The 25,007-nt window shown below is 33.9% G+C and overlaps 2 protein-coding genes across 2 annotated transcripts in view; one reads left to right on the forward strand and one right to left on the reverse strand.

Annotated features, from left to right (window-relative positions):
• Positions 1-25,007, reverse strand: part of LOC147763043 (RNA helicase MOV-10-like) — a 296,407-nt gene that overhangs the window by 183,781 nt on the left and 87,619 nt on the right. The window lies entirely within an intron of this gene.
• LOC147763052 (uncharacterized) overlaps positions 1-25,007 on the forward strand; it is a 116,554-nt gene that overhangs the window by 26,729 nt on the left and 64,818 nt on the right. Inside the window, exons 25-31 of the mRNA XM_087008730.1 lie at positions 13,894-14,074; positions 14,349-14,526; positions 15,039-15,223; positions 15,631-15,801; positions 16,137-16,188; positions 21,513-21,674; positions 24,030-24,145. Of these exons, the coding sequence (XP_086864856.1) occupies positions 13,894-14,074; positions 14,349-14,526; positions 15,039-15,223; positions 15,631-15,801; positions 16,137-16,188; positions 21,513-21,674; positions 24,030-24,145 (1,045 nt within the window). The remainder of the gene's footprint in view (positions 1-13,893; positions 14,075-14,348; positions 14,527-15,038; positions 15,224-15,630; positions 15,802-16,136; positions 16,189-21,512; positions 21,675-24,029; positions 24,146-25,007) is intronic.

Genomic DNA, 25,007 nt, shown 5'->3' on the forward strand with positions numbered 1-25,007 from the left:
AAATGGAAATAAACCCATTTGAGAACAGTGCTGTCTTGTTTACATTTTGGCATTTTTAAGATGTGATTTTGAAGTTCCATGAGCCTGCAGACCTTCGCTAGTCACATTTTCAGAATATCCATGATACTAATATTTAAGTACCAGTCTCTGTAAGGTTCAGAATAGGGTGGCACATGACCATCTCAGATTTTGATGAAAATTGGTGTATTTGTTCATTATAGCCCCAAACCAACATAATGGATATTGGTTTGTTTGAATCACCCTCGGTTGCCATGGTAACAGCACTTAAAAATTTTCACCCAAGATGGCGGAATCCAGATTGCAAAATTTCAATTTCAGCTATATTTGAGCTAAAAAAAAACATAAATGTGGATAAATAAACATTTTTCATTTTCAGACATTGTTAAATATCATATCCAATTTGAACTAAAAACATATAAATAAATGTTTTTGGTGGCCTTTAAAAATTAGAAAAATAACTTTGAAAATGGGGAATTTTCAAAAATTCAAATTTTTGCTAAAATGCCCAAATTTGCAAATTTCAAATACATTTTTCATAGACTGGCCAAAGCCATCTATTATCACCATACATTACATAAGAAAGTACATGTACTGTCCTTTTATAATCAAAAATAAAATTTTTTTCAAACACATTTTTCAAAAAATTATTCAATTTTTAAAATTCTTAATCCAAGATGGCGGCAACCAAATTGCACATTTTACATATTTGTGTATATTAAAAATACCAAACATGGTTAAACACATATTTTATATTTGTATGTTGCTAAATCCCAAATCTTGATTAAGTGAAAAACATAAAAAATATTGTTTTTTGCTGGCCTTTAAAAATTAAAAAAATAACTTTGAAAATGGGGAATTTTCAAAAATTCAAAATTTTGCTAAAATGCCCAAATTTGCCATTTTCAAATACACTTTTCATAGACTGGCCAAAGCCACCTATTATTGACATACATTACATAAGGAAGTACATATACTGAACTGTTTTAATCAAAAATAAAATTTTTTTCAAACACATTTTTCAAAAAATTATTCAAATTTTAAAATTCTTAATCCAAGATGGCGGCAGTCAAATGGCAAAATGTCCCTATTTCTGCTTTAAACTAAACAAGCATGGATAAAACACACATTTCATTTTAGCATCCTGCTAAATATTATATCTTGATTTAGTCAAATGCATATTACTTAATATTTTAAACAGTCCTAAAAATTGAGAAAAACAACTCTAAAAATGGCAGATTTCCAAATTTCAAATTTTAGCTAAAATGCCCAAATTTTGCCATTTTTAAATACATTTTCCATAGACTGGCCAAAGCCACCTAATATTGTCATACATTATAAGTAAATGTTTTGAGTTAATATTATAAAAAAAAATCTTTTTTCAAACATTAAAAAAAAAAAATTGCAAATTTTTAAATTCACAATTCAAGATGGCGTCAACCAAATTATCCATTTTTCGCTATTTCTGCTTTAAAAATGGATTAAAATACAAATTTTGTACTTGTGTCCTGCTAAATAACTTGATTTAGTCAAAAGCACACAGGTAAATATTTTTGTGATCTTTAAAAAAAACTTTAAAATGATGAATTTTCACAATGGGACTATGGGTGTTAATCTTTCAAGGTCATACAATAACAGCAATGTGGTGGTATTCTTTTGGTTGACATCTAATAGTTGAGAAATATCTCCTACCAGTCTCAGCTTCAGTTTCAATCTCTTGTGGACTTTCTACCACTGTCCAGGAAAAAAATTCCCTTATTCATAAACTACTATCTATAATGTGCGTGGATTTAGCAGTGCCTACCCCAGATTAGTTAACATTTTTATTTGATTCTTTTAATTGTATATGAATATATTTTAAACAAGTCACAGTGAAATAAAACATGTATTTAGTCTTTCTTATTTGAAAGAAAATGAGGCATCTTCTCTGCATAGTAGTAAATTATATGAATATTTATTATGGTGTTCAGCATTTTTGTCACAAACTTAAAATACCAATATATATTTTCCCTCATGCTCCTTGCCCTAAGATGTTCATAATTTATTAATTTTGCTAATTTCCTTTTGGTATACAACTTATTTGTAAGAATATTTGTTGTAGGTTAAGTCCATTGGTAACCAGCTACACTGTTAGAAGTTGAGATATCAAAGCAAAGCAGTTATCAATGTTAAGGGTGCCTCAACATGATAGTATTTGATGCATTTTTTCCCGAGAATCATGCATGATCATACATTTTGACGAGTCCAACATCTGCCTCAACACTGAGGACTAATTTGGCATGTTACAATCAGGTAGAAAGTATCATTATGATAATTTCCCCTATTTAAGTTACTATTTACAATTTTTAATGTAAAGAGTAAAGTTAGGTCACCTGCTAGTTTTCAGTAAAGAAATATGAGAAAAATTTATGGATAACACAGACTTTATGATATCAAAACTGTGGGAGCATTATACTAAGCAGGACTTGATGAGGTGAGTCTTTAATACAAATAGCATGATTATCAAGGCTTATAAAGTAATGCTAACTTGTTTTCTCATTTAGTATTTTTTGTGACTGAAAATCTAATGTACTGCTATATCTTTCCGAGAAAAACTGAGCTGCAAGACTGGTTTGTCAAATAAAGTGTAATAGTACACACCATATCACTCCCATTCTGAAAGGATAAAACTGGCTGCTTGTATTTGTATTATTTTTAAGGCTATACATACACAAGGACCATTATATTTATCTGATCCTATCTGTTTTAACTCACCATGGCGGTCCACACATTTTAATACTGAGAATGACCTTATTTTAGAACAGTCTATTTTAGAGAAGGGGTACCTCAAAAGTTATGGAGATTGGGCTTTTATAATCTATGCCCCCAAATTATGGAACGCCTTACCAAATTTTATAAGAAAAGCAGACGACTTTTACAGTTTTAAATCCCTTCTTAAAACTCACATGTTTAAATCTGTCTATATCTCTTAGGTTTATATATATATATATATATATATATATATATATATATATATATATATATGTTTTTAGTAGTGTTAATTTTAAATGGTTTCCAAGTGTTTCAGATTTAAATATTGTAGTGATTTTAATGATTTTAGGTAGCACGTAAGGCACCATATAAGAATATTATTATTATTATTGACAGATATCTTTTACATGTCTATTTTATTTTACAAGTTTTTTCATTTAGAATCCTGGTTGTGAAGAACTAGAAATTTCTTCCACTTGTATGAATCCCGATTTCTACTATATATATATTAAGTATTCAAGTAATCTGTTCTGTTATCGACTTCAAGTACCTGAGAGGGCACGACGGGCCTTACAGGGCGCTGTTTTAAATTGGAGGTAGACCATACTCAAGCAGTAAATAGCCGTAAAACACAAACTCACGTTGAACATCAAAACTTTATTAGAAAACCTGTATCAAAGTTGACACTGACTGTAATTTAGAGTATAGTAACTGACAGTACTTTACTTCTTTGTCGATTATATCGGATATTAACGGCAACTGCACGTGAGGGAGAAGACGAGGTTTTCACAGTGGTACATGTACCTGGTAGTTTTCTTGATATCCGTAGTTACTAGTGCCGATTATTTACGACCATAAAGTTCTACCAGTCCTTTCTTGTGGGTAATTTATGAAAAATTGCATATCATGCCGTAAATAAATAACTGTGTGCATTCTCCTTCCACATACGAAACCGTCGGCAATCAGAGCTCCCGCCATCTTGGATAAAATTAGTTATGTTGTATATAAAAAAACGATGTGCGGAAACAAATACTACACACCAGTCGGCATAAAAACAGTCCAAGCAATAAATGATCCAGAAAACAAGTGCCATTTATCCAAAAAATATCCATTTCATGAGATAAATAACCTTAATTCAATTTATTTACATCTGAATGAGTTCGTAGTTTAGCAGTCACCGCTACTGCGCATGCGCAGATGGTCTTTTTCGCGTAGTTTTAGTGTTGATTGTTTTTAATGTAATTTAACCATTTTGTGTTTTGAAAAAAAATTTATTTCATTTTTTGGTACCTGAATATATGCTGTAAACATCTTGTATAGCCATCTTACATAACTACGTCGGCCATACGAGTTATTTGTCAGTGAATATGGGGTTACCTGAACATTTTATATAGAAAAGCATATGGGAGAAAAATTTCAGGCTTAAATATAAAACGCTCTAAAAAATAAATTATTTTAAATATGCAACTTTTCGGGCTCAATTTATTAGTTTTTAGCATAGTTCTTCACAATAAATTAAAAGAAAACAAAATCTGGGAGGGTCATGTTCCAATGCCCCTATGTTATTTTTCTGATTCTTACAGAGACTGGTACTTAATGATTAAAAATTGATGGTCATTATGCTGTTAAACATTATGTAATATTGCATCAAAATTTGAAGAAACCCCTATTTTGGGCACTGCTCCCATGATGACCATTTAAAGAAAATCATGTCAGTTACTGTTCTCAAACTTGCAGGAAAGAAACATGGCACTTAAATACAGCTTCAGTAGGCAATGCAGTCTGTTTGGTAATTTTTTTCTGGCAGTTAAACAGTTTTTTTTTGTGAAAATTTAATTTTTCACATATTGGCATTTTCAAGGTGTGACTTTGAAGTTCCATGATCCTGAAGACCTTTGCGTGTCACGTTTTCTAAATGTCCATGTTACTAATATTCTATTATTAAAAATTGATGGTCATTATGCTGTTAAACATTATGTAATGTTGCATCAAAATTTGAAGAAACCCCTATTTTGGGCACTGCTCCCATGATGACCATTATGGGAAAACCGTGTTACTTATGACTGTCAAACCTTTAAAAAAGAAACACTGGACTAAAATGCAGCCTGACTTGGAAAAGCAGCCTAATTGGCTTCTTTTTCTGGAAGTTATACATTTGAGTGAAATATTTATTATCTCTTTGGCATATTGATTGTGGGACTCAGAGCTCCCATGGACATGAAGCCGAATGGTAATCAAATTTTCTACATGTCCATGCTATTTATAGTCAATAATCAAAAATCGCTGATAATTTTTCTGTAATTTATTTTGTAATGTTACAAAATTGACAACAATTTTTCTGTAATTTATTTCGTAATGTTACAAAATTGACAACAATATTTTTGCATTGCTACTGCAAACATTATGAAAAGAAAACTGTGTTACTTATTATTATTTTTAACTTACAAGTATGATTTTTAGGATTGGCATGCAGTTCAAATTAGAAAGCCAGGTCAATTGGGTTATCATTTATTATTGAATATATGCAATTTTGTGTGAAATTTTCATTTTTCTCATTCTGGCACTTTCTAAGTATAAACTTGAACTCTGATGGGCCTGAAGCCTTATGCTTTTACTTTCGTCGTTGTTACCTGTTATGCATAATTAAAATTTAATGTTGACTGTGCAGTAAAACATAATGTATTATTGCATCAGAATTGGTAGTCTCCTATTTTGTGCATTATTGTTTTGTGCTTTTCTTAAGATGTGACTTATGGGCCTGAAAGACCTTTGAGAGGGTCAGTCTGTTAATATCCCTTGGGTATCACTTAGCTAATTTCTGAGTTATAAAGTCATTTGCTTAATTGATAGGCCATTAAAGGAGATTACATAAAGCACACTTGTTGATATTTCCTTGTAAACTCCCAAAAGTTAAGCTTTCTGTTAGATTAATAATAAGGAAGCAGTGATAATTATGCAGGTTATTATATATATATATCAAAGATTAAAAGTTTGAATAGCAGCTTCATTGAAATTATATTTACCTCAGGCTCTGCCTAGGAGGTTATAGAACAGTTTCATTAGCTATGTTATTATAATAGACTTGTGAAGATTCTTTTGTCTATAGCTATTTTTTTTTTTTTTTTTTAGTTTGATCTTACCATCCAATATTTCATCTGCTTGCAGTCAGATTTCATCAGGGAATGAGGTTGTGACAGGTATGACAACCTGTCACCCCCTCTGGTGTGCTATTTGGGGGGGGATCTGCCCAAATAGCACACCAGAGGGGGTGACAGGTTGTCATACCTGTCACAACCTCATTCCCTGATGAAATCTGACTGCAAGCAGATGAAATATTGGATGGTAAGATCAAAAAAAAAAAAAAAAAAATAGCTATAGACAAAAGAATCTTCACAAGTCTATTATAATAACATAGCTAATGAAACTGTTCTACACTATACGTGAGAAACTAGGAGTAGATGGTGTGCATTTAGTTAGAAAATGGGAAACAATATCATCCCAGATAGCCAAGCACAGGAACCATCTAAAATTCAACCTACGGTGCAAAGAAGAAGATTTAACACCAGTTAGTATTAAACTTAAGACCACTATTAAGACAGAGAAGGCCAAGAAAATCATAAAAAATGCTGAAAGACAGCTGCTTAGGGAACGTATCAATCTCACAACACATAGGATAAATGAACTAAAAAGGGACAAGGAAAATGTGGAAAACAACGTAAAAAGCTGTTGGGAGAACCATAACATCAGTGACAATGAATTATTGGATATGGTCAAAGAACACATCCATAACAAAGAAGAAAGCGTGTTCAGGAAAAGCAGACAAACTCAGATCAACAAACTTGATAGACTACAGGGAAGAACATCACTGAAAGACAAAAAGGAGTCCATTGACCTATCTGGCACACAATTAAAAAAGTGGGTCAAAGTGTTGTCAAAATACCAACCCACAGACACAGAAATCAAAGTATTAGCAAAAGGCCTCAACTATGCCATTGCCCCAAGAAAAACTCCAACAAAAGAAATAATTGCTACTACAGAGGTGATTTGTGAACAACTACACCTCCCTCCAGAGGAAGCTGATACCCTAAGGCATGAAGTTGTGAACATCATCAAGAATACCAAGCCTCCAAAGGACAACCTCAGCCATGAGGAAAGGAAAGCCCTGAAGTCACTAAAAAGCAATAAAGAGATAATGATTGTACCTGCAGACAAAGGAAAGTGTGTAGTGGTAATGGACAGGGACAATTATATAGAAGAATGCAAACACCTGTTAGATGATCACACCACATACAAAGAGATACCTGAGGATCCAACTAAAGTAATGAAGGGCAGAATACAAAGGAAATTGAGGGCACTGAAGAATAAGGGATATTTAGACCAGATCACCTATAACAAAATATACCCTACATCGGATGCTACTCCGAGATTTTATGCAACACCTAAGATCCACAAAGACCCTATAAAAATGCGTCCTATTGTCTCTGGTATCAACTCCATTACGTACAACCTTGCAAGATTCCTAGCAGATCTTCTGAAACCTTTAGTAGGGAAGAAACCAAGCCATATCAACAACTCACAAGACCTGGTGAAAAAAGTGGAAGAGATCACTCTGGAAGAGGGGGAGGTGTTAACCTCATTCGACGTAACAGCCCTATTCACCAGCGTACCAGGCAACGAAGTGACAAATATGGCAGTAGAAAGGGCCAAGAAGGATAAAACCTGGAAAAACAGAACACTGCTTCCTCCAGAGGACTTTGGGGACTTACTAAAGCTAACAATTGAGACAACCTACTTCCGGTACCAAGGGCGTATTTACGAACAGGTATATGGAATGGCAATGGGCTCTCCACTCTCTCCTGTCCTGGCCAACCTATTCATGGAAGAGTTTGAAGAGCAGGCACTAAGAACAGCCACCCACCCACCAAAATTTTGGGCCAGATACGTCGATGATACAGGGGTTATAATACAGAAACAACACGAGGAGGAGCTTTTCCGACATATCAATGCACAACATGACAGCATTAAGTTCACAATAGAAAGGGAAGATGACAACCAGACATTACACATGCTGGACTTACAGCTTATTAGGAAGAATGATAACATCACAACAGACATTTATAGAAAACCTATGCATACAGACCACTACCTTCAGTGGACATCCCACCACCCTGTCCAACAGAAGATAGGAATCATCAAGACGCTGATGCATAGGGCAGACACACTGATAAAAGAGAAACCCAAGATAGAGATAGAGAAGGAAAAAATCAGAGTGGCTTTTAGAAACTGTGGTTACCCGGAATGGGCTATAAAAGAAGGGGAAAAGAAAGGAAGAGAAAAACAACAAAGGCCCGAGAACATGACTGAAAAAGAAAAACCCAAAGGATATGCAGTACTACCTTACATGAAAGGGGTTAGTGAAAAGCTAAAAAGAGCATTCAGAAAAAGGAATGTAGTATTACACCATAAGGCAGGACAGACACTAAGAGGCATCCTAGTATCCCCAAAGGACAAATTAGACCCAGGAGAACAGTGTGGAGTTGTATACCAGTGTGAGTGTCAGGTGTGTGGAGAGAAATACATCGGAGAGACAGGACGTTCCTTAACTGAAAGAATCGCTGAACATCAAAAATCGATCAAAAAAACATGATAAAAAATCTGCCCTCAGCCAACACCAGGAACAGACAGGGTATTGTATAACATCAACAACCACAGAAGACATGATAATCTTGGAAAGAGAGCCACGAGATCTACACCGGAAAGTTCTTGAAGCAATTAACATCCGCTTACATGGGGCCAAGTTGAATCGGAATGATGGGACTGAGCTACCCAACCTCTACCTACCACTCCTTAGGGAGGGGCAGGCAAGGGGGGGGATCTGACCAAATAGCACACCAGAGGGGGTGACAGGTTGTCATACCTGTCACAACCTCATTCCCTGATGAAATCTGACTGCAAGCAGATGAAATATTGGATGGTAAGATCAAACTAAAAAAAAAAAAAAATAGCTATAGGAAAAAGAATCTTCACAAGTCTAGGAGGTTATATTTTCACCCCTGTTTGTCTGTCATCAACATACAGGATAACTCAAAAAGTTATAGACCGATTTTGCTGAAATTTTCAGGAACTGTCAGAATTGGGCCAAAGAGGACAATGATTAGTTTTTAGTGGTGGTCTGGCTCAATAATCAATCAATAATCAACAATAATCAACAATTGCTGCCTTGGCAGAGGTCTGCACTCTCGGTGGTTTTCTAGTTTTGTTATGTTTTCCTTTACAATTTTTTCTCAAACACTTGCATTTGTGACTTTTAACTCTCATCTGCTCGAGGCTCTGCACATTTTCTGTATTTCCACATAAGCAATTGTATTGTTTTTTATGTCTTTAAACATTATATAAAATTATTTTATGCACTGTCATCATTTTTCAAATATTGAGACTTTCATCATGTGACTATAGTCTCTCATGGTCCTGAAACTGCAATCTTATTGAAGGGGTGGATTGAGACCATCTTCTGGGTCTTCTTGAAGACAGGTTATTAAGTTTATATTGACTGGTATCTATTTTTTTCTGTTGGAAGACCATCAAAATGGAGGATGGATCAACATAGATACTTTGGAATACTGTCAGAAAATATCTCAGGGTCCGCTCCTGTTATTGACCATGTTACCTGTTGTGCATGATTAAAATTCAGTGTTGACTGACAGTGCTATTATAAGCATTATTTATTATTGCATCAAAATTGACAAAATGACCTTTTTTTGCATCTTTATTTGTCTGTACATTTGACAGCTTTGCTGCCTTGTTCAGCATATATGCAGCACCGATAACACAGTAAGTGGAAAACCATTTTACCTTTTGGCTTGAAACTTACAGAACTGATGAAAATTCTTAATACGCAGGTCAAGTTTGAAAATCAGCGTGATTGGGCCATTTTTAGGGAATTTATGCTGTTTTTTCACTTTTCAATATAAATGCAACACTGATAACACAATATAAGAAAAACGGATTGGCCAATTGGCATTATATTCACAGGAGTGGTCAATCTTACTAAAACGCAGGTTGAGTTCGAAAATCAGCATAATCGGGCCATTATTTTAGAAGTTATACTGTTTTTTCACATTTCCTCAGATTCAATTATTAGGCATGTTAACAGTCTCATTATTGAACTAATTAGATGCGTAAAAGTGTTTGTTTGATATTTCCTGCATCTTTACAACATTGTTAGTTGATTATGTAAAAAAACATGGTAAACTTGTTATCATGTATTGTGTAATTAAGTGTCAAAAATGGAAATAAACTCATATCATTGCAGTTTGTCAGATTCAATCATCCACTATGTTCAGAATCTCAGAATGGAGGAAATTGGACATTTAACACTGTTCTATTGATACTTTTCCCATCTCATCAATTTTCTTAGTTGGTCATATAAAAATGGCAGTAAAATGTTTATTTTGTTTTATGTTAAAAAGTGTTAAAAATGGAAATAAACCCATTTCAGGACAGTGCTGTCTTGTTTACATTTTGGCATTTTCAAGTTGTGACTTTGAAGTTCCATGGGCCTGAAGACCTTTGCTTGTCATGTTTTCTGAATGTCCATGTTACTAATATTTTATTAATAACATTTGATGGTTATTATGCTGTTAAACATTATGTAACGTTGCATCAAAATTTGAAGAAACCCCTATTTAGGGCACTGCTCCTATGATGACCATTTAAGGGAAAACATGTCACTTGCTGTTCTCAAACTTACAAGAAAGAAACATGGGTCTAACATACAGCCTCAGTAGGCAATGCATACTGTTTGGTAAATTTCTCTGGCAGTTTTTTGTGAAAATTTAATTTTTCACTTATTGGCAATTTCAAGGTGCAACTTAGAACCTCCACAGGCTTGAAGACCCATACTAGTCACATTTTCTGAAAATCCATGACATGTTTATTTTGTTATTAAAAATTGATGGTCATTTTGCTGTTAAGCATTATGTAATGTTGCATCAAAATAGAAGAAAACACAATTTTTGGTGCTGCTGCCATGATGACCATTATGGGAAAACCGTGTTACTTATGATTGTATATATATATATACATCAAACTCAAAGATTAAAAGTTTGAATAGCAGCTTCTTTGGAATTATATTTACCTCTGCCAAGGAGGTTATATTTTCACCCCTGTTTGTCTGTCATCAACATAACTCAAAAAGTTATGTACCGATTTTGCTGAAATTTTCAGGAACTGTCAGAAGTGGGCCAAAGAGGACAATAATAATAATCAACAATTGCTGCCTTGTAGCTTTAAACCTACAGAACTGATAAATATTCATAATATGCAGGTCAAGTTCGAAAATCAGCATGATCTGGCCATTTTTTAAAAAATTACTTGTTTTTTCACTTTTTCAGCATATATGCAGCACCGATAACACAATAAGTGGAAAACCATTTTACCCTTTGGCTTGAAACTTACAGAACTGATGAAAATTCTTAATACGCAGGTCAAGTTCGAAAATCAGCATGATCGGGTCATTTTTAGGGAATTTATGCTGTTTTTTCACTTTTTTCTACATATATGCAGCACCCATAACACAATAAGTGGAAAACCATTTTACCTTTTGGCTTGAAACTTACAGAACTGATGAATATTCATAATACACAGGTCAAGTTGGAAAATCAGCATGATTGGGTCATTTTTAGGGAATTTATGCTGTTTTTTCACTTTTTTCAGCATATATGCAGCACCGATAACATGATAAGTGGAAAACCATTTTACCTTTTGGCTTGAAACTTACAGAACTGATGAATATTCATAATATGCAGGTCAAGTTTGAAAATCAGCTTGATCGGGCCATTTTTATGGAAGTTATGCTATTTTTTCATTTTTTAGCATATATGCAACACTGATACACGATAAGTGAAAAACTGTTTTACCTTTTGGCTTGAAACTTACAGAACTGATGAATATTCATATTACATAGGCAAAGTTTGAAAATCAGCGTGATCGGACCAATTTTATGGAAGTTATGCTGTTTTTTTCACTTTTTTCAGCATGTATGCAATACCGCTAACGCATTTCAAGAAAAATCAATTGGCCAATTGTCTTGAAATTTACAGGGGAGATCAGTCTTACTGAAATACAGATGAAGTTTGAAAATGGTTCAGTTTTGGTGAAGTTATGCCTTTTTTTGTATATAAGTGGGTTTTTTTTCCTTTGATTTAATTCTTAGGCATGTTAACAATCTTCTCTGTGAACTAATTAAATGTGTAAAGGTGTTCTTTTGACATTTTCTGCATCTTAACAATATTGTTAGTTGATTATATAAAAAAGATGGTTAATCTGTTATTGTGTATTATGTAACAAAGTGTCAAAAATGGAAATAATAATAAACTCATATCTTTACAGTTTGTCAGATTCAATCATTCACCATGTTCAGAATCTCAGAATGGAGCAAAATGGACATTTAAAATTGTTCTATTGATATTTTTCCTATGTTAGCAATTTTCTTAGTTGTTCATTTAAAAATGACAGTAAATTGATTATTTTGTTATATGAAAAAAAGATGTTGAAAATGGAAAGAAAATCAATTCAATACAGTTATCTTTTGTTTACATTTTAGCATTTTGAAAGTGTGACTCTGAACTTCCATGGCCTTGAAGACATTTCCATGTCACATTTTCTGTAAATACATGATACTTTTATTTTATTATTAAAAATTGATGGTCATTATGTTATATTGCATAAAAGTTGAAGAAAACCCTAATTTTGGAAATGGCTGCCAGAATGACCATTAAGGAAAAACCATGTTACTTATGATACTCAAACTTACTGAAAAGTTTCGTAAGACTGATGTGCAGTTTGTGTTGGAAAATCAGTGTGATTGTTTTCTGTTTTGGAAGCAATGTAGCTCTATAGAGTGCTATATGGGGCTACTGCGTATGGATGGTGGTAATTGCCCCTTGGGGTAGTCACAAGCTAAATTCAGAGCTATAAAATCATTTGCCTAATTGATTTCCAAGTGCCCATTAAATAAGATTACATAAAACACACGCTGAGACTTCCCAGTAAAGTCCCATAGGTTAAGCTCTCTTAACTATGTCACATAATTAGGAATCTATGATAATTATGCAGGTAAATGTTGTTTAATATTGCAAATAAGTTAACAAAACAAAACAAAAAAATAGATGAATAACAGTGTCTTATTATCCTCAAACACATTGGGGTTATTCATATCATGTTATTACAGCAAGATTAAAAGTTTGAATAGCAGCTTTAATGGGATATTTTTGTGTTTTCTTTTTAATTTTTTTTTTTCAAACACTGGCATTTTCAGCTCCCATCCACCTGAAGCTCTTCACATTTTCTGTATTTCCACATAAGCAGTTGCATTGGTTTTTATGTCTTTAAACATTATGTAATATTATTTTATGCACTGTCATCATTATTTAGATATTGGGATTTTCATTATGTGAATTTGGTCCTGAAACTGTAATCTTATTGCAGGGGTGGATTGAGGCCATCTTCTGGGTCTTTCAGATTTTAAAGTTCACATTGATGGGTATCTCTTTTTTCTGTTGGAAGACCATCAAAAATGTAGGATGAATCAACAAAGATAATTTGGAATACTGTCAGAAAATATCTCTGGATCAGCTCCTGTTATTGACGATGTCACCTGTTGTGCATGATTAAATTTCAGTGTTGATTGACAGTGCTATTGTAGGCATCAAAATTGACAAAATGAACCATTTTCTGCATTTTTATTTTGTGTTTTTGTCTGTACATTTGACAGCTTTGCTGCCTTGTTTTTATTCAAGATTGCTATATTCAGTCATAAGTGAGTCATGCTTTTCAAGCAGTACAGAGTTGCTCCACCAGAAATATGCCACTGATTTCCTTTATTTATATACATACATGTAGTATGGTTTTTCATTTGTTTGTTAGTAGAGTGTTCAGATAATATGTGTTGCTTTTGTTTATCGTTTTATTACTTTTACATTCATATATTGTGCATTTGTCTTAGATCAGTAGTTTAAAAACGTTTTCTGTGATCCAGATAAAACACTAGTCAAGAAAGCTGGGAAATGTGAACATTTACAGTGTAGAGTTCAAAATATAATCATTATCTAACTTCAATCACAGGTGACCTGTCCGAGCTGCTGGACATAAAGGTGGACCCTTGCCTATGCCAGGAACATGTGTGGAGCCGGCCAGATGGGACATACCCTTGGGACTACAAGGTGACCGTGTGCACTCGGTGTAACAACTGCTCAGATAAGGGGAAAACATGTCCATGGAACGGCGTAAAGGAGAGGAGACTCAGGTATGCCTTACGCTGACTGCAGAGACATCTATAGGAGAGATAATTCTTTTGACTTGAATCACTAGACATGAACATCTTAATGGAAGTATTGATTTTAGAAAAGAGAATGTATGAACAAATTATTGTTATTTGAACATAAAGAATGCTCTGACGTATGTTTGTGGATCAGAGAGTGATTAAAAAGCTCTGAAAATAAATCTGTGGGAATAAATCTAAGAAATTAATGGAAACTTTTTAAAAGTATCAAATTGGATGTTTTTTGTTTTTTTTCTAGTTCTGGAGAGGTGTGGGCATCGTCTCTCAAACAGCTGGACTCTGGTCAGGAAACCTGTCACCTGGGCACAGAGTGGCACCTCCCGGTCATGTTTGAAAACTTGGAGGAATGTGGATGTGACACAGAAATCTGTGCTTGTCGTCGCTGTGGACTGTGCAGACATTGTGCTTACGTTTTAGTGAGTTTGATAGTGTGCATGTTTTTTTCATTGCTTGGTTGAGGCAGTTTGTACTGAAAAATTGGAATCAAAACATGTATTTGTCTGTTGTTTAAGAGACCACTGAATTTGTAAAAGAATTCAAATTGTATGCATTAATTATACTAAGACCCCATTCCCAGAGATTAGATCAATCCAACTAGATCGACCTAACTCCCTGGGGGTTCACGCTAAATAGCTGTCAGCCGCGCGGGCACGAAAGTTAATTACCCCCTTACAGCTTGTAGTAGGCGGGACGGACACTTAAGCCGGATTATCTGACAGTAATCTAGTGAGACTCCCCACGGGGATAGATCGATGTAAAATCTATGGGAATGCGCCCTAAGTCAAATTTTTGTTCACATTATTGCCTAGTATTATATTTTTATACATGAATTATCCCACAGTATGTGTCAATTATCTCACAGAATCATGCAAACATTCCCTTTTATTTTATCTCTTTATGATGATAATGTACAACTGACACGTTTCAGGGCACTATTCATGCGAGGGTGGACCCTGGCTATGGGTCTCTGATGAATAATCTTGTGACACACGAAGCAGCGATGACCACCTACCGTTGTGAATACCCTCTAGATGGCACTGTCCATCAGATAGTCAATATTTCTGCCATGAAATACTTGAACCAAGACTTTCAGGGCATTGTTTTGCTGACTAGGTAATTGTTAAAAATAGTTATTTTTGTACTTATTGATTTCTTTGTTATATTTATTATTATTATTATTTTGAAAAATGTAGTAAATTTGGATCTGTCATATAACAAAATGCAAATAAATGTTAGCAGGTAAACAGAAAGGGCATTTTTTCTGAGTTTTTTAGATATATTCTATGTCAAATATTATACTGACTTGTTAAAAAAACTTTCCATGATGAGCATCTTCCAGTTTCATTATATTCAGATCTCTTGCACTGAGATAGTAGATATTTATGCTTGCAATAAAAATAAACAGTAAACCACCAGTTTTAATCACCATTTTCAATTTTTCTCCAAAGTCATTTTTCACGAAAAAAATCTCTAAGAATTTTTTGTGGTTCTCTGTCATGTTCATTACAATCTACTTTCAGTTTTCTTCAAGACAAAGAATTGAAGTTGTTGATTGGGGAGGGTGGGACAGTGACACTGATGGTAGGGCAGCAGGCTGATTATCCAGCAGCTTCCTACGGTCTGCTCCGTTCTCTAGAGAAAGGAGATGTTTTAACTCTGAAAGTAGCTGTGTACCCTGGATCCATGGAGCGGTAAAGAATCATTGAATTCAGATCCTTTTTTACGTATTTGAATTTTTCACAGACTGACAAATATTAGACTTGATTTAAAGATATACTATATAAAGAATATGGAATTTTTCTTAGATGTGTGCTCCACAATTTCTTTGGTTTAAATTAAATGCCTCCATTGTGATTTTGTTAAATTAAGAAACAATCCTCAGTGCAGTTCAAGATGGCATTTTCAGATTTTGATAGAATTTAAATTTTGAAATTTGTTATGTTTATTATCATTTTATAAGTATTGTTTTCTGAGTACATGCCAATAAAGTTACTAGGATTTGCATCAACATTAAATACTTTTTCAGTTTTGACCAAAATGGAGTGACAAAGTTGATAGATGAAGATGCATCTGTTGTGGTAAGCAACATATTGAATTTTTTTAACTTTCAGTCAAGTACAATATCTGTAATAAATAGAAATGTTCTTACATAAAAATGTATCTTGATAATATAATTCATGGTAAATGATTAAATATATTACATTTGCACCTGACAGTTGTACCTACTAGAGCATCCAGATCACCAGAGAAAAGATGGATCAATTTCTCATTTAATTAAAACATTTGATTATCTTTACTCAGCAAAATATAATATGAATGAATATTTTGACAGTGAGACCAGAAAAATTTATTGTGGCTCGGTTCTTATTAGAAAGTATGTTTTTGTGAATGAGGATAGATCATAAATCTTGAAATAAAAAGAATAAAAAATTTAATAAAGATGTGTTATTTGGATTTTCTCATATATGGCAAAATTTCATACTTTTCACTTACTATGTTATGTTACTTTTTTTTTTTTTTTTTTTTTTTTTTTTTTTTTTTTTTTTTTTTTTTTTTTTGCATTTATTCACTCAAAAAAAAAAAAAGAAAATACACATATATAATAAAATATTTAAGCAGATAATCAAAGATTGAATGCATGTAATACAATGCTGGTGATAATTACGGTAATTAAATACTAATAGGTAAATAAAAAGATCATAAATATATAGATTTACACTCACTCACTCATCCATCCATACATACTACGCGTATGCATGCTTGTTGTGAGCTACATCTCGGCAACTATAACATATACAATGAAATATTTAGACAGAAAATCAAAGATTAAATACATATGATACTGATAATAATTAAGGTAATTAAATACTGATAAATAAATAAGAACATAAATATATAGACTTACTTTCACTCACTCATCCATCCATACATACTACACGTATACATGCTTGTTGTGAACTACATAACGGCAACTATAGCGTACTAGAGGTGAAAATTTTAACACGTTATGGTAGGAATGCGTTTCCATTTTGTATTGAACCTGTCTTCTTTTCCTGTCTTTATAGCAATGTATTTTTCTATTTTCTTCTTCTGACTAAGAAAATGTAGAAACAGTTCAAAATCATAGACTGATGGATTTTCTGAATTTTTGTTTATGAATTGTTTAGCCACAATAATACAGAAATTTAAAGCTTTTACGCGCTGGTCGCTTGACAGACACCCGTACATTATAGTTTTTTCATTTTTTCTGAAGTGTATGGTGTTATTCGGAATGTTCCACCAGTTTTCAAATGCAATCCAAAAATTTCTTGCACGTACACATTCTACAAAATGATGTATTATTGTTTCTTTCATATGGCAGTTAATACATCCTGGGCTAGTAACTATTTTCATTTTGAACAGTGTAGAATTTGTGTACAGCACATTGTGAATTATTCTGTATTGCATTACTTGTAGTTGAGTTTCTTTGACAGACTCAAATGGTATCAAGAAAACTCTCTGCCAATCATTTTCACTTACGCCTGATTTGATAAGATGCAAACTTGCTGTGGGTAAATTTATTACATTTCTTTCTATTAGCTTATCGTAAATGGTTTTTGTAGAGGCTAGAGTCCATACTATCTCATCTGAGTCTGTGTTGTCAACTGTTTCTGCATTTTCCCGAAGTTTACGTAACCATGATATCGGAACTTTTTCGTATTCTAGAAAATTCGGCAGCTTAATGTCGAAGTTGTGTTGATTTATTATTTCTTCTAATGATATAAATTCACCATTAATATTTATAATATCTTGCATATAATTTACTCCGGCTTTTGACCAATGCCTTAGATATATTGATTTTTTGTTTACAAGTATGAATCTATTATTCCATATTATCTGTTTCTTTATATCGGAGGCATTATTAGGGTCTGTTTGTATTAAATCACTCCATGCATCCAGCATGGCTACGTAAAAAGGTGGTATGTCCGAAATGTTAATATTCTTCAGTTCATAATTACAACTGAAAATAAGTTTTCCTCCCACACTTCTTAAATATTTCAGTATGTTTATAACCCACGGATCATCGTTGTCAGCTAACATTATGCGCTTAACCATTGAGGCCTTCAGAGACCGCACGTGCGATGGCACATGCGTCAAATTTAAACCACCTTTACTCTTTGGGGCTATTAATGTATTTTGCTTTAATTTTGGTTTTTTATCATTCCATAGAAATTTTTTGAATAAAGCATCTATCCTCAAAATGATATCATTTGGGGTCTCAAGAACTGTATTAGCATAAACCAGTTTAGCCAGACCCAATGTTTTCAGTATTTGTATCTTTCCAATCCATGTGAGGTCTCTGCTGGACCAAAGGTTAAGCAGCTTTTCAATTTGATCAACTTTACTATCGAAGTCTAGAAACCTGCAGCTTTCGTAATCGTAAGAGAAATTAATTCCGAGAGCTTTTATTGGTCTATCCGGCCATACCAACCCGAGGGGTGTTTCGTCGTTGAATCTATTGCTTCCAAGCCACAGGGCTTCGGACTTGCTCAAGTTTAGTTCTAAACCAGAAATTTGTTTGAATTCAGATATTAATTTCAATGCGTTTTTAGCGGATCCAACATCATTTAGAAATAGCGTTGTATCGTCGGCATATTGGCATAATTTGTGTTCATGACAATCAATAGTAATTCCCCGTATGGATGGATCTGCGCGTATTGCGCAGGCTAGTATTTCTACGGCCAGCACGAATAGAGGGACGGACAGTGGGCATCCTTGTCTTACACCTCTTGTAATTGAAAAGAATCGCGAGGAATATCCGTTGTTTGTAATACAACTGGAAGCATTGGCGTACATAATGTCAAACCACTGAATGAAGTCAGGGCCAAAGTTGAATATTTTCAGGCATTTTTTTATAAATTCCCATTCAATGCAATCGAACGCTTTTTTAAAATCTAAGAAAATTGCCATCCCTTCTTTATTTTGCCTTTTTGTTGAGTACATAAGATCCCAGATGAGTCTTATATTTTCACCGATATATCTTTTTTTAACGTACCCGGTTTGGTTTTTGTTGATAATGGTTGGTAAAGTCATTTCCATTCGTTTTGCAAGTGCTTTTGCGGCTAATTTGTAGCTTACGCTTAGCAAAGAAATAGGTTGCCAGTTTTCCAAACGGTGTCTATCCTTGTCTTTTTTGGGAATTAGTGTTATTAGGCCCTGCCGTTGGCTAATATTTAACTGACCAGTTTCAAAAGCAAAATTTAAACAGTCTGCAATTTCCTCTCCTAATTCTTCCCAGAATTTCATGTAAAATTCTGCGGAGAGCCCATCGACACCCGGGGTTTTATTCTTCTTTTTTGTAAGTTCTTTGAGTGCGTTTTTGCACTTGTTGATGGTTAGCTTTCCTTCACATGCAATTTTTAGGTTGTTTGGAATTTGGGGTATGTTTTGTACATTGAAAAATTTGTTTGAGATTCTCTCGTTAAAGGTAGTGTTCTGTGAGGTGTACAAATTTTCATAAAACTTTTCCTGTTCTTGTAGAATATCTTTATCGTTAGTTACTGTAAGTGTATCATTAATTTCTAGTTTTGTAATTGTATTTCTGACCCGATTCCGTTTTTCCAAGTTGATAAAGTAATTTGTATTGCGTTCGCCCTTTTCGTACCATCTCACTTTACTGCGCATTATTGCACCTTCAGTTTTAGCTTCTAAGATTAAATCATATTCAGTCTTAAGTTTTTCTAATTCTTTAGCTTTTTCTTTATTAAATTGATTGTCTATCTCGGCTTGTAGCACGTTGATTTTTTTCCAAATGTCTCTTTCATTTTCTCTATGTTGTTTAGATTTTTGCTTTGAAAATTTTATTGAAAACTGCCGTATTTCCATGGTTATCATATCAAATGCTAAACCACGGTCCTCTAAGTAATTGTATCTGTTTTTTGCTTCATTAATTACAACTTTCATTTCGTTAATATATCTTTCGTCTCCTAGTAAAGTATTATTGTGTTTCCAAAACCCTCGCCCTCTAACTGTCACATCTTTTGTCTTTAAAAACAAAGATATTGCATCATGATCAGTGTAAGGTGCGTACAGTATCTCCGCCTTTTCTATAAAACAATTTTCTATAAGTTCGTTAGATGTTATCCAGTAGTCTAGTCTGCAGGAAATTTTTGATTCGGAGTTTTTCCATGTGTATCTTCTTTCTGCACCATGGAACTTTCTCCATGTGTCATTTAAATGATATTTTTTCATAATAGTTTGTATTTCATGTATAACTTTATCTTTAATGTGTGTGGACAGTCCACCATGTTTATCTAGCTTGGACAATGTGCAGTTGAAGTCACCCCCTATAATTACATAATCAGATTCATATTTAGCTAGTTCTTTATAGAGAAATCTGTAAAATTCAACTTGTTCATTTATTTGATTTGGGGCATATATATTACACATAAGAAAAGTGCTCGTACCAATTTTAATTTTCACGCCTAGAAGACGACCATCCGGGTCTGTAACTGTGTCTATAATGTCATATTCTATGTTATTTTTAAATAAAATCATCACCCCTTTGCTATGCCCAGTACCATGATTATACCAAACCTTTCCACCCCACTGAGCGCGCCATAATTTTTCGACTTTCTGCGAGCTGTAGGTTTCTTGTAGGAGGAAAACATTTTCAGGCCTTTTATGTAGCCACCTAAATACTCCCTTTCTTTTTTTAAAGTTATTAAGCCCCCGGACATTTAAGGATAATATACTAAAATCAAAACTCATAATAGCATTTTAATGTATTGACAGACATAACGTTTTCGTTGATATATATGTATGTACGACAATGAGTCACACCATTCTTTTCATCGCTTAACAAACAGACATGTACCACGTGCACACTTTTACTTTCGTACACAATCTCAGTCTTACGCACGGCCATTATCCACTTACTCACCTCATTTAAACACAAACATACACTCACACAATATACTACATATAGGAAAACGCACATGGGAGAGCGTTCAGTTTTGTGCGACAATTGGTTTTATGTGCGAAATTAAAGCAAGAGGAAATGGAAAAGGGAGAAATAAAGTTAATGCTCAAGCGTTTCTTATCTTTAAATTAATATCATCATGCAGGTCAAATTTCACCCTTTTTGTGCTGTCTTTCGGCCGACCATAGACTGACCCATTAAAGTACCATGCTTGTTATGTTACTTTTTCATGATATGTCATTTTAGTTACTTACACAAATGTACTAACTGACACAAAGTTAATGGTATGTTCACCTTTTTTAAGCTTTTGACTCAAAATTTCTTTGTAAGTATTGCTAACGCCGATAGCATTCCTTTGTGGAAAATGATATATTTATTTTGTTCAAAAAGTATTATTATAAGTAACTATAAAACATGAACCTACATTTTTCTGTCTCATAGCAGCTGCCAATGTATCTCCAAGTGATTCTGAATGGCGTCTGTCTGAATACGTACATGATTCCTAATCTGGAGTGGTACCCCACCCTGGTCACCCAGGGGCAGCAGGCAGGGGAGTTCAGGGGCTGGAACTTTGAATGTCCAACAATGCCCTTGGTCATCAGGGTTAGTATTTCTGTCAATTAAAGTTGCAAGTGCAGTGCATACGTTCTATAAAAGAGAATTCTTAATTGTGTGCCACATAAACAATGATAATATACAGTCAGAAACAAATGATATTATAATGCAAACTTTGTAATATGCTTTAATTGTAATGTGTGAAGGCATTTTTATGTACAGACACAGATGTGTCTGTACATATAGCCATCATCTGCGTCTGTCGTCGCCGTCGTTGCCGTCGTCACCGTGCACTTTTAGCGATAACACGATAAGTGGAAAACCATTTTACCTTTTGACTTGAAACTTGCAGAACTGATGAATATTCATAATACGCAGGTCAAGTTCGAAAATCAGCATGATCGGGTCACTTTTAGGGAATTTATGCTGTTTTTTCACTTTTTTCAGCATATATGCAGCACCGATAACACGATAAGTGGAAAACCATTTTACCTTTTGACTTGAAACTTACAGAACTGATGAATATTCATAATACGCAGGTCAAGTTCGAAAATCAGCATGATCGGGTCACTTTTAGGGAATTTATGCTGTTTTTTCATGTTTTTCAGCATATATGCAGCACCGATAACACGATAAGTGGAAAACCATTTTACATTTTGACTTGAAACTTACAGAACTGATGAATATTCATAATACGCAGGTCGAGTTCGAAAATCAGCATGATTGGGTCACTTTTAGGGAATTTATGCTGTTTTTTCACTTTTTTCAGCATATATGCAGCACCGATAACACGATAAGTAGAAAACCATTTTACCTTTTGACTTGAAACTTACAGAACTGATGAATATTCATAATACGCAGGTCAAGTTCAAAAATCAGCATGATTGGGCCATTTTTAGGGAATTTATGGTGTTTTTTCACTATTTTCAATATAAATGCAACACTGATAACACAATATAAGAAACATAAAAACAGATTGGCCAATTGTAATTATACTCACAGGAGTGGTCAATCTTACTAAAACGCAGGATGAGTTCGAAAATCAGCATAATCGGGCCATTATTTTAGAAGTTATACTGTTTTTTCACATGTCTTCAGATTCAATTATTAAGCATGTTAACAGTCTCATTATTTAACTAATAAGATGCCTAAAAGTGTTTGTTTGATATTTCCTGCATCTTTACAACATTGTTAGTTGATTATGTAAAAAACATGGTAAACTTGTTATCATGTATTGTGTAATAAAGTGTCAAAAATGGAAATAAACTCATATCATTGCAGTTTGTCAGATTCAATCATCCACTATGTTCAGAATCTCAGAATGGAGGAAATTGGACATTTAACACTGTTCTATTGATAGTTTTCCCATCTCATCAATTTTCTTAGTTGGTCATATAAAAATGGCAGTAAAATGTTTATTTTGTTTTATGTTAAAAAAGTGTTAAAAATGGAAAGAAACCCATTTCAGAACAGTGCTGTCTTGTTTACATTTTGGCATTTTCAAGGTGTGACTTTGAAGTTCCATGGGCCTAAAGACCTTTGCTAGTCACATTTTCTGAATATCTGTGATACAAATATTTTATAATTAAAAATTGATGGTCATTAAGCTGTTAAACATTATGTAATAGGGCATCAAAATTAGAAGAAACCCCTATTTTGGGCACTGCTTCCATGATGACCATTTAAGGAAAATCATGTCACTTACTGTTCTCAAACTTACAGGAAAGAAACCTGGGACTAAAATACAGCTTCAGTAGGCAATGCAGTCTGTTTGGTATTTTTTTTTTTTTTTTTTTTTTTTTTTTTTGGCAGTTAAACAGTTTTTTGTGAAAATTTAATTTTTCACATATTGGCATTTACAAGGTGTGACTTTAAAGTTCCATGATCCTGAAGACTTTTGCTTGTCACATTTTCTGAATGTCCATGTTACTTATATTTTATTAATAACATTTGATTGTCATCATGCTGTTCAACATTATGTAATGTTGCATCAAAATTTGAAGAAACCCCTATTTTGGGCACTGCTCCTATGATGACCATTTAAGGGAAATCATGTCACTTACTGTTCTCAAACTTACAGGAAAGAAACATGGGTCTAACATACAGCTTCAATAGGCAATGCAGTCTGTTTGGTAAATTTTTCTGGCAATTTAACAGTTTTTTGTGAAAATTAAATTTTTCACTTATTTGCATCTTTATTTTCTGTTTTTTTGTCTGTACATTTGACAGCTTTGCTGCCTTGTTATAAGTTCAGTACTGTTACTCCAACTAAGTGACATTTAATAAAGACTGTTAGTGACAAAGATCTAATTCAGTAAGGATTTAGCACAGCCATCCTTGATGTATTGAAACTGTGTTCATGGTCTAGCAGAGAAATTGCAAGATCTCTTTTTATGTTCACAGTCCAGTTTTCCTGGAGGGAGTGTGCCTACACTGACTGCTCTTGATGAAGAAGAAGACTGCTACGTCTACAACTGCTCTGTTGATGAATCGACCAGAGGAACTGTTGTTTCCTTCAGGTTAGACAGATATAAACCATCATTTTTGTAGTACATGTTTTCAGTGAATATTATTCCTTATATCATAGATGTTGAGAGCTAAAGATACAAAATTAATGTGGCATTTCTCAACAACACATATCATGCATGAAGGACAGCTACACCACACCTGGGCCCGGTTTCATCAAGGCTGGATAGCGCTGTCCAGAGGATAGCGGCCATTTTTAGCCACTGGATAGCGCTATGCAGCCTTGATGAAACCAGGCCCTGACTTTTTACTTGATATATTGAGTAAGATACAGCCTTAGTCCACGAGGTTTAAATGACATCAGTTCACGTGCTTAAATTATGTCCCATGCACCTCCCTGTCTCGTGGTGTAACTATTACATACTATTACAACGGTCAGTGAAATCCACTTTATGTGTATAAAAAACAATTTCACTTTGACACAAGTTAGAAAAGAAAGTTTTTCCTTGTGCAAAAATGTTACACTATGCATAATGAGTTTAAGGTTTCAAACAAATATTTTTTTCTGGTCTGTTTTCTTCCCCCTGAGTTTCAAACATGGCAGAGGCTTGCTGTTGGTAGAGGATAGTCAGGGACAGATTGAGGCCATCTTCTGGTCTTCTGCAAGACGGTTAGATTTTCAAGTTTATATTGACGGGTATCTAATTTTTTCTGTCGAAAGATGGTCAAAAATGGAGATGGATTAACAAAGATAATTTGGAAGACTGTCAGAAAATATCTCTGAATTGCGCCCCTGATAGTTTTGGGAACCTCTGCAGTTGGGGTAGTTTTCCTTAGAATTGACACGATAAGATATTAGATTTCTGTATGCATAGTTTCTTTGGATTTTCTCTTTAGTTTAGAATTCATATTCCA

Source organism: Lingula anatina, chromosome 3, assembly GCF_051362555.1.
Source record: "Lingula anatina isolate TDL-2025a chromosome 3, LinAna3.0, whole genome shotgun sequence".
In the NCBI taxonomy this organism is placed as follows: Eukaryota; Metazoa; Brachiopoda; class Lingulata; order Lingulida; family Lingulidae; genus Lingula; species Lingula anatina.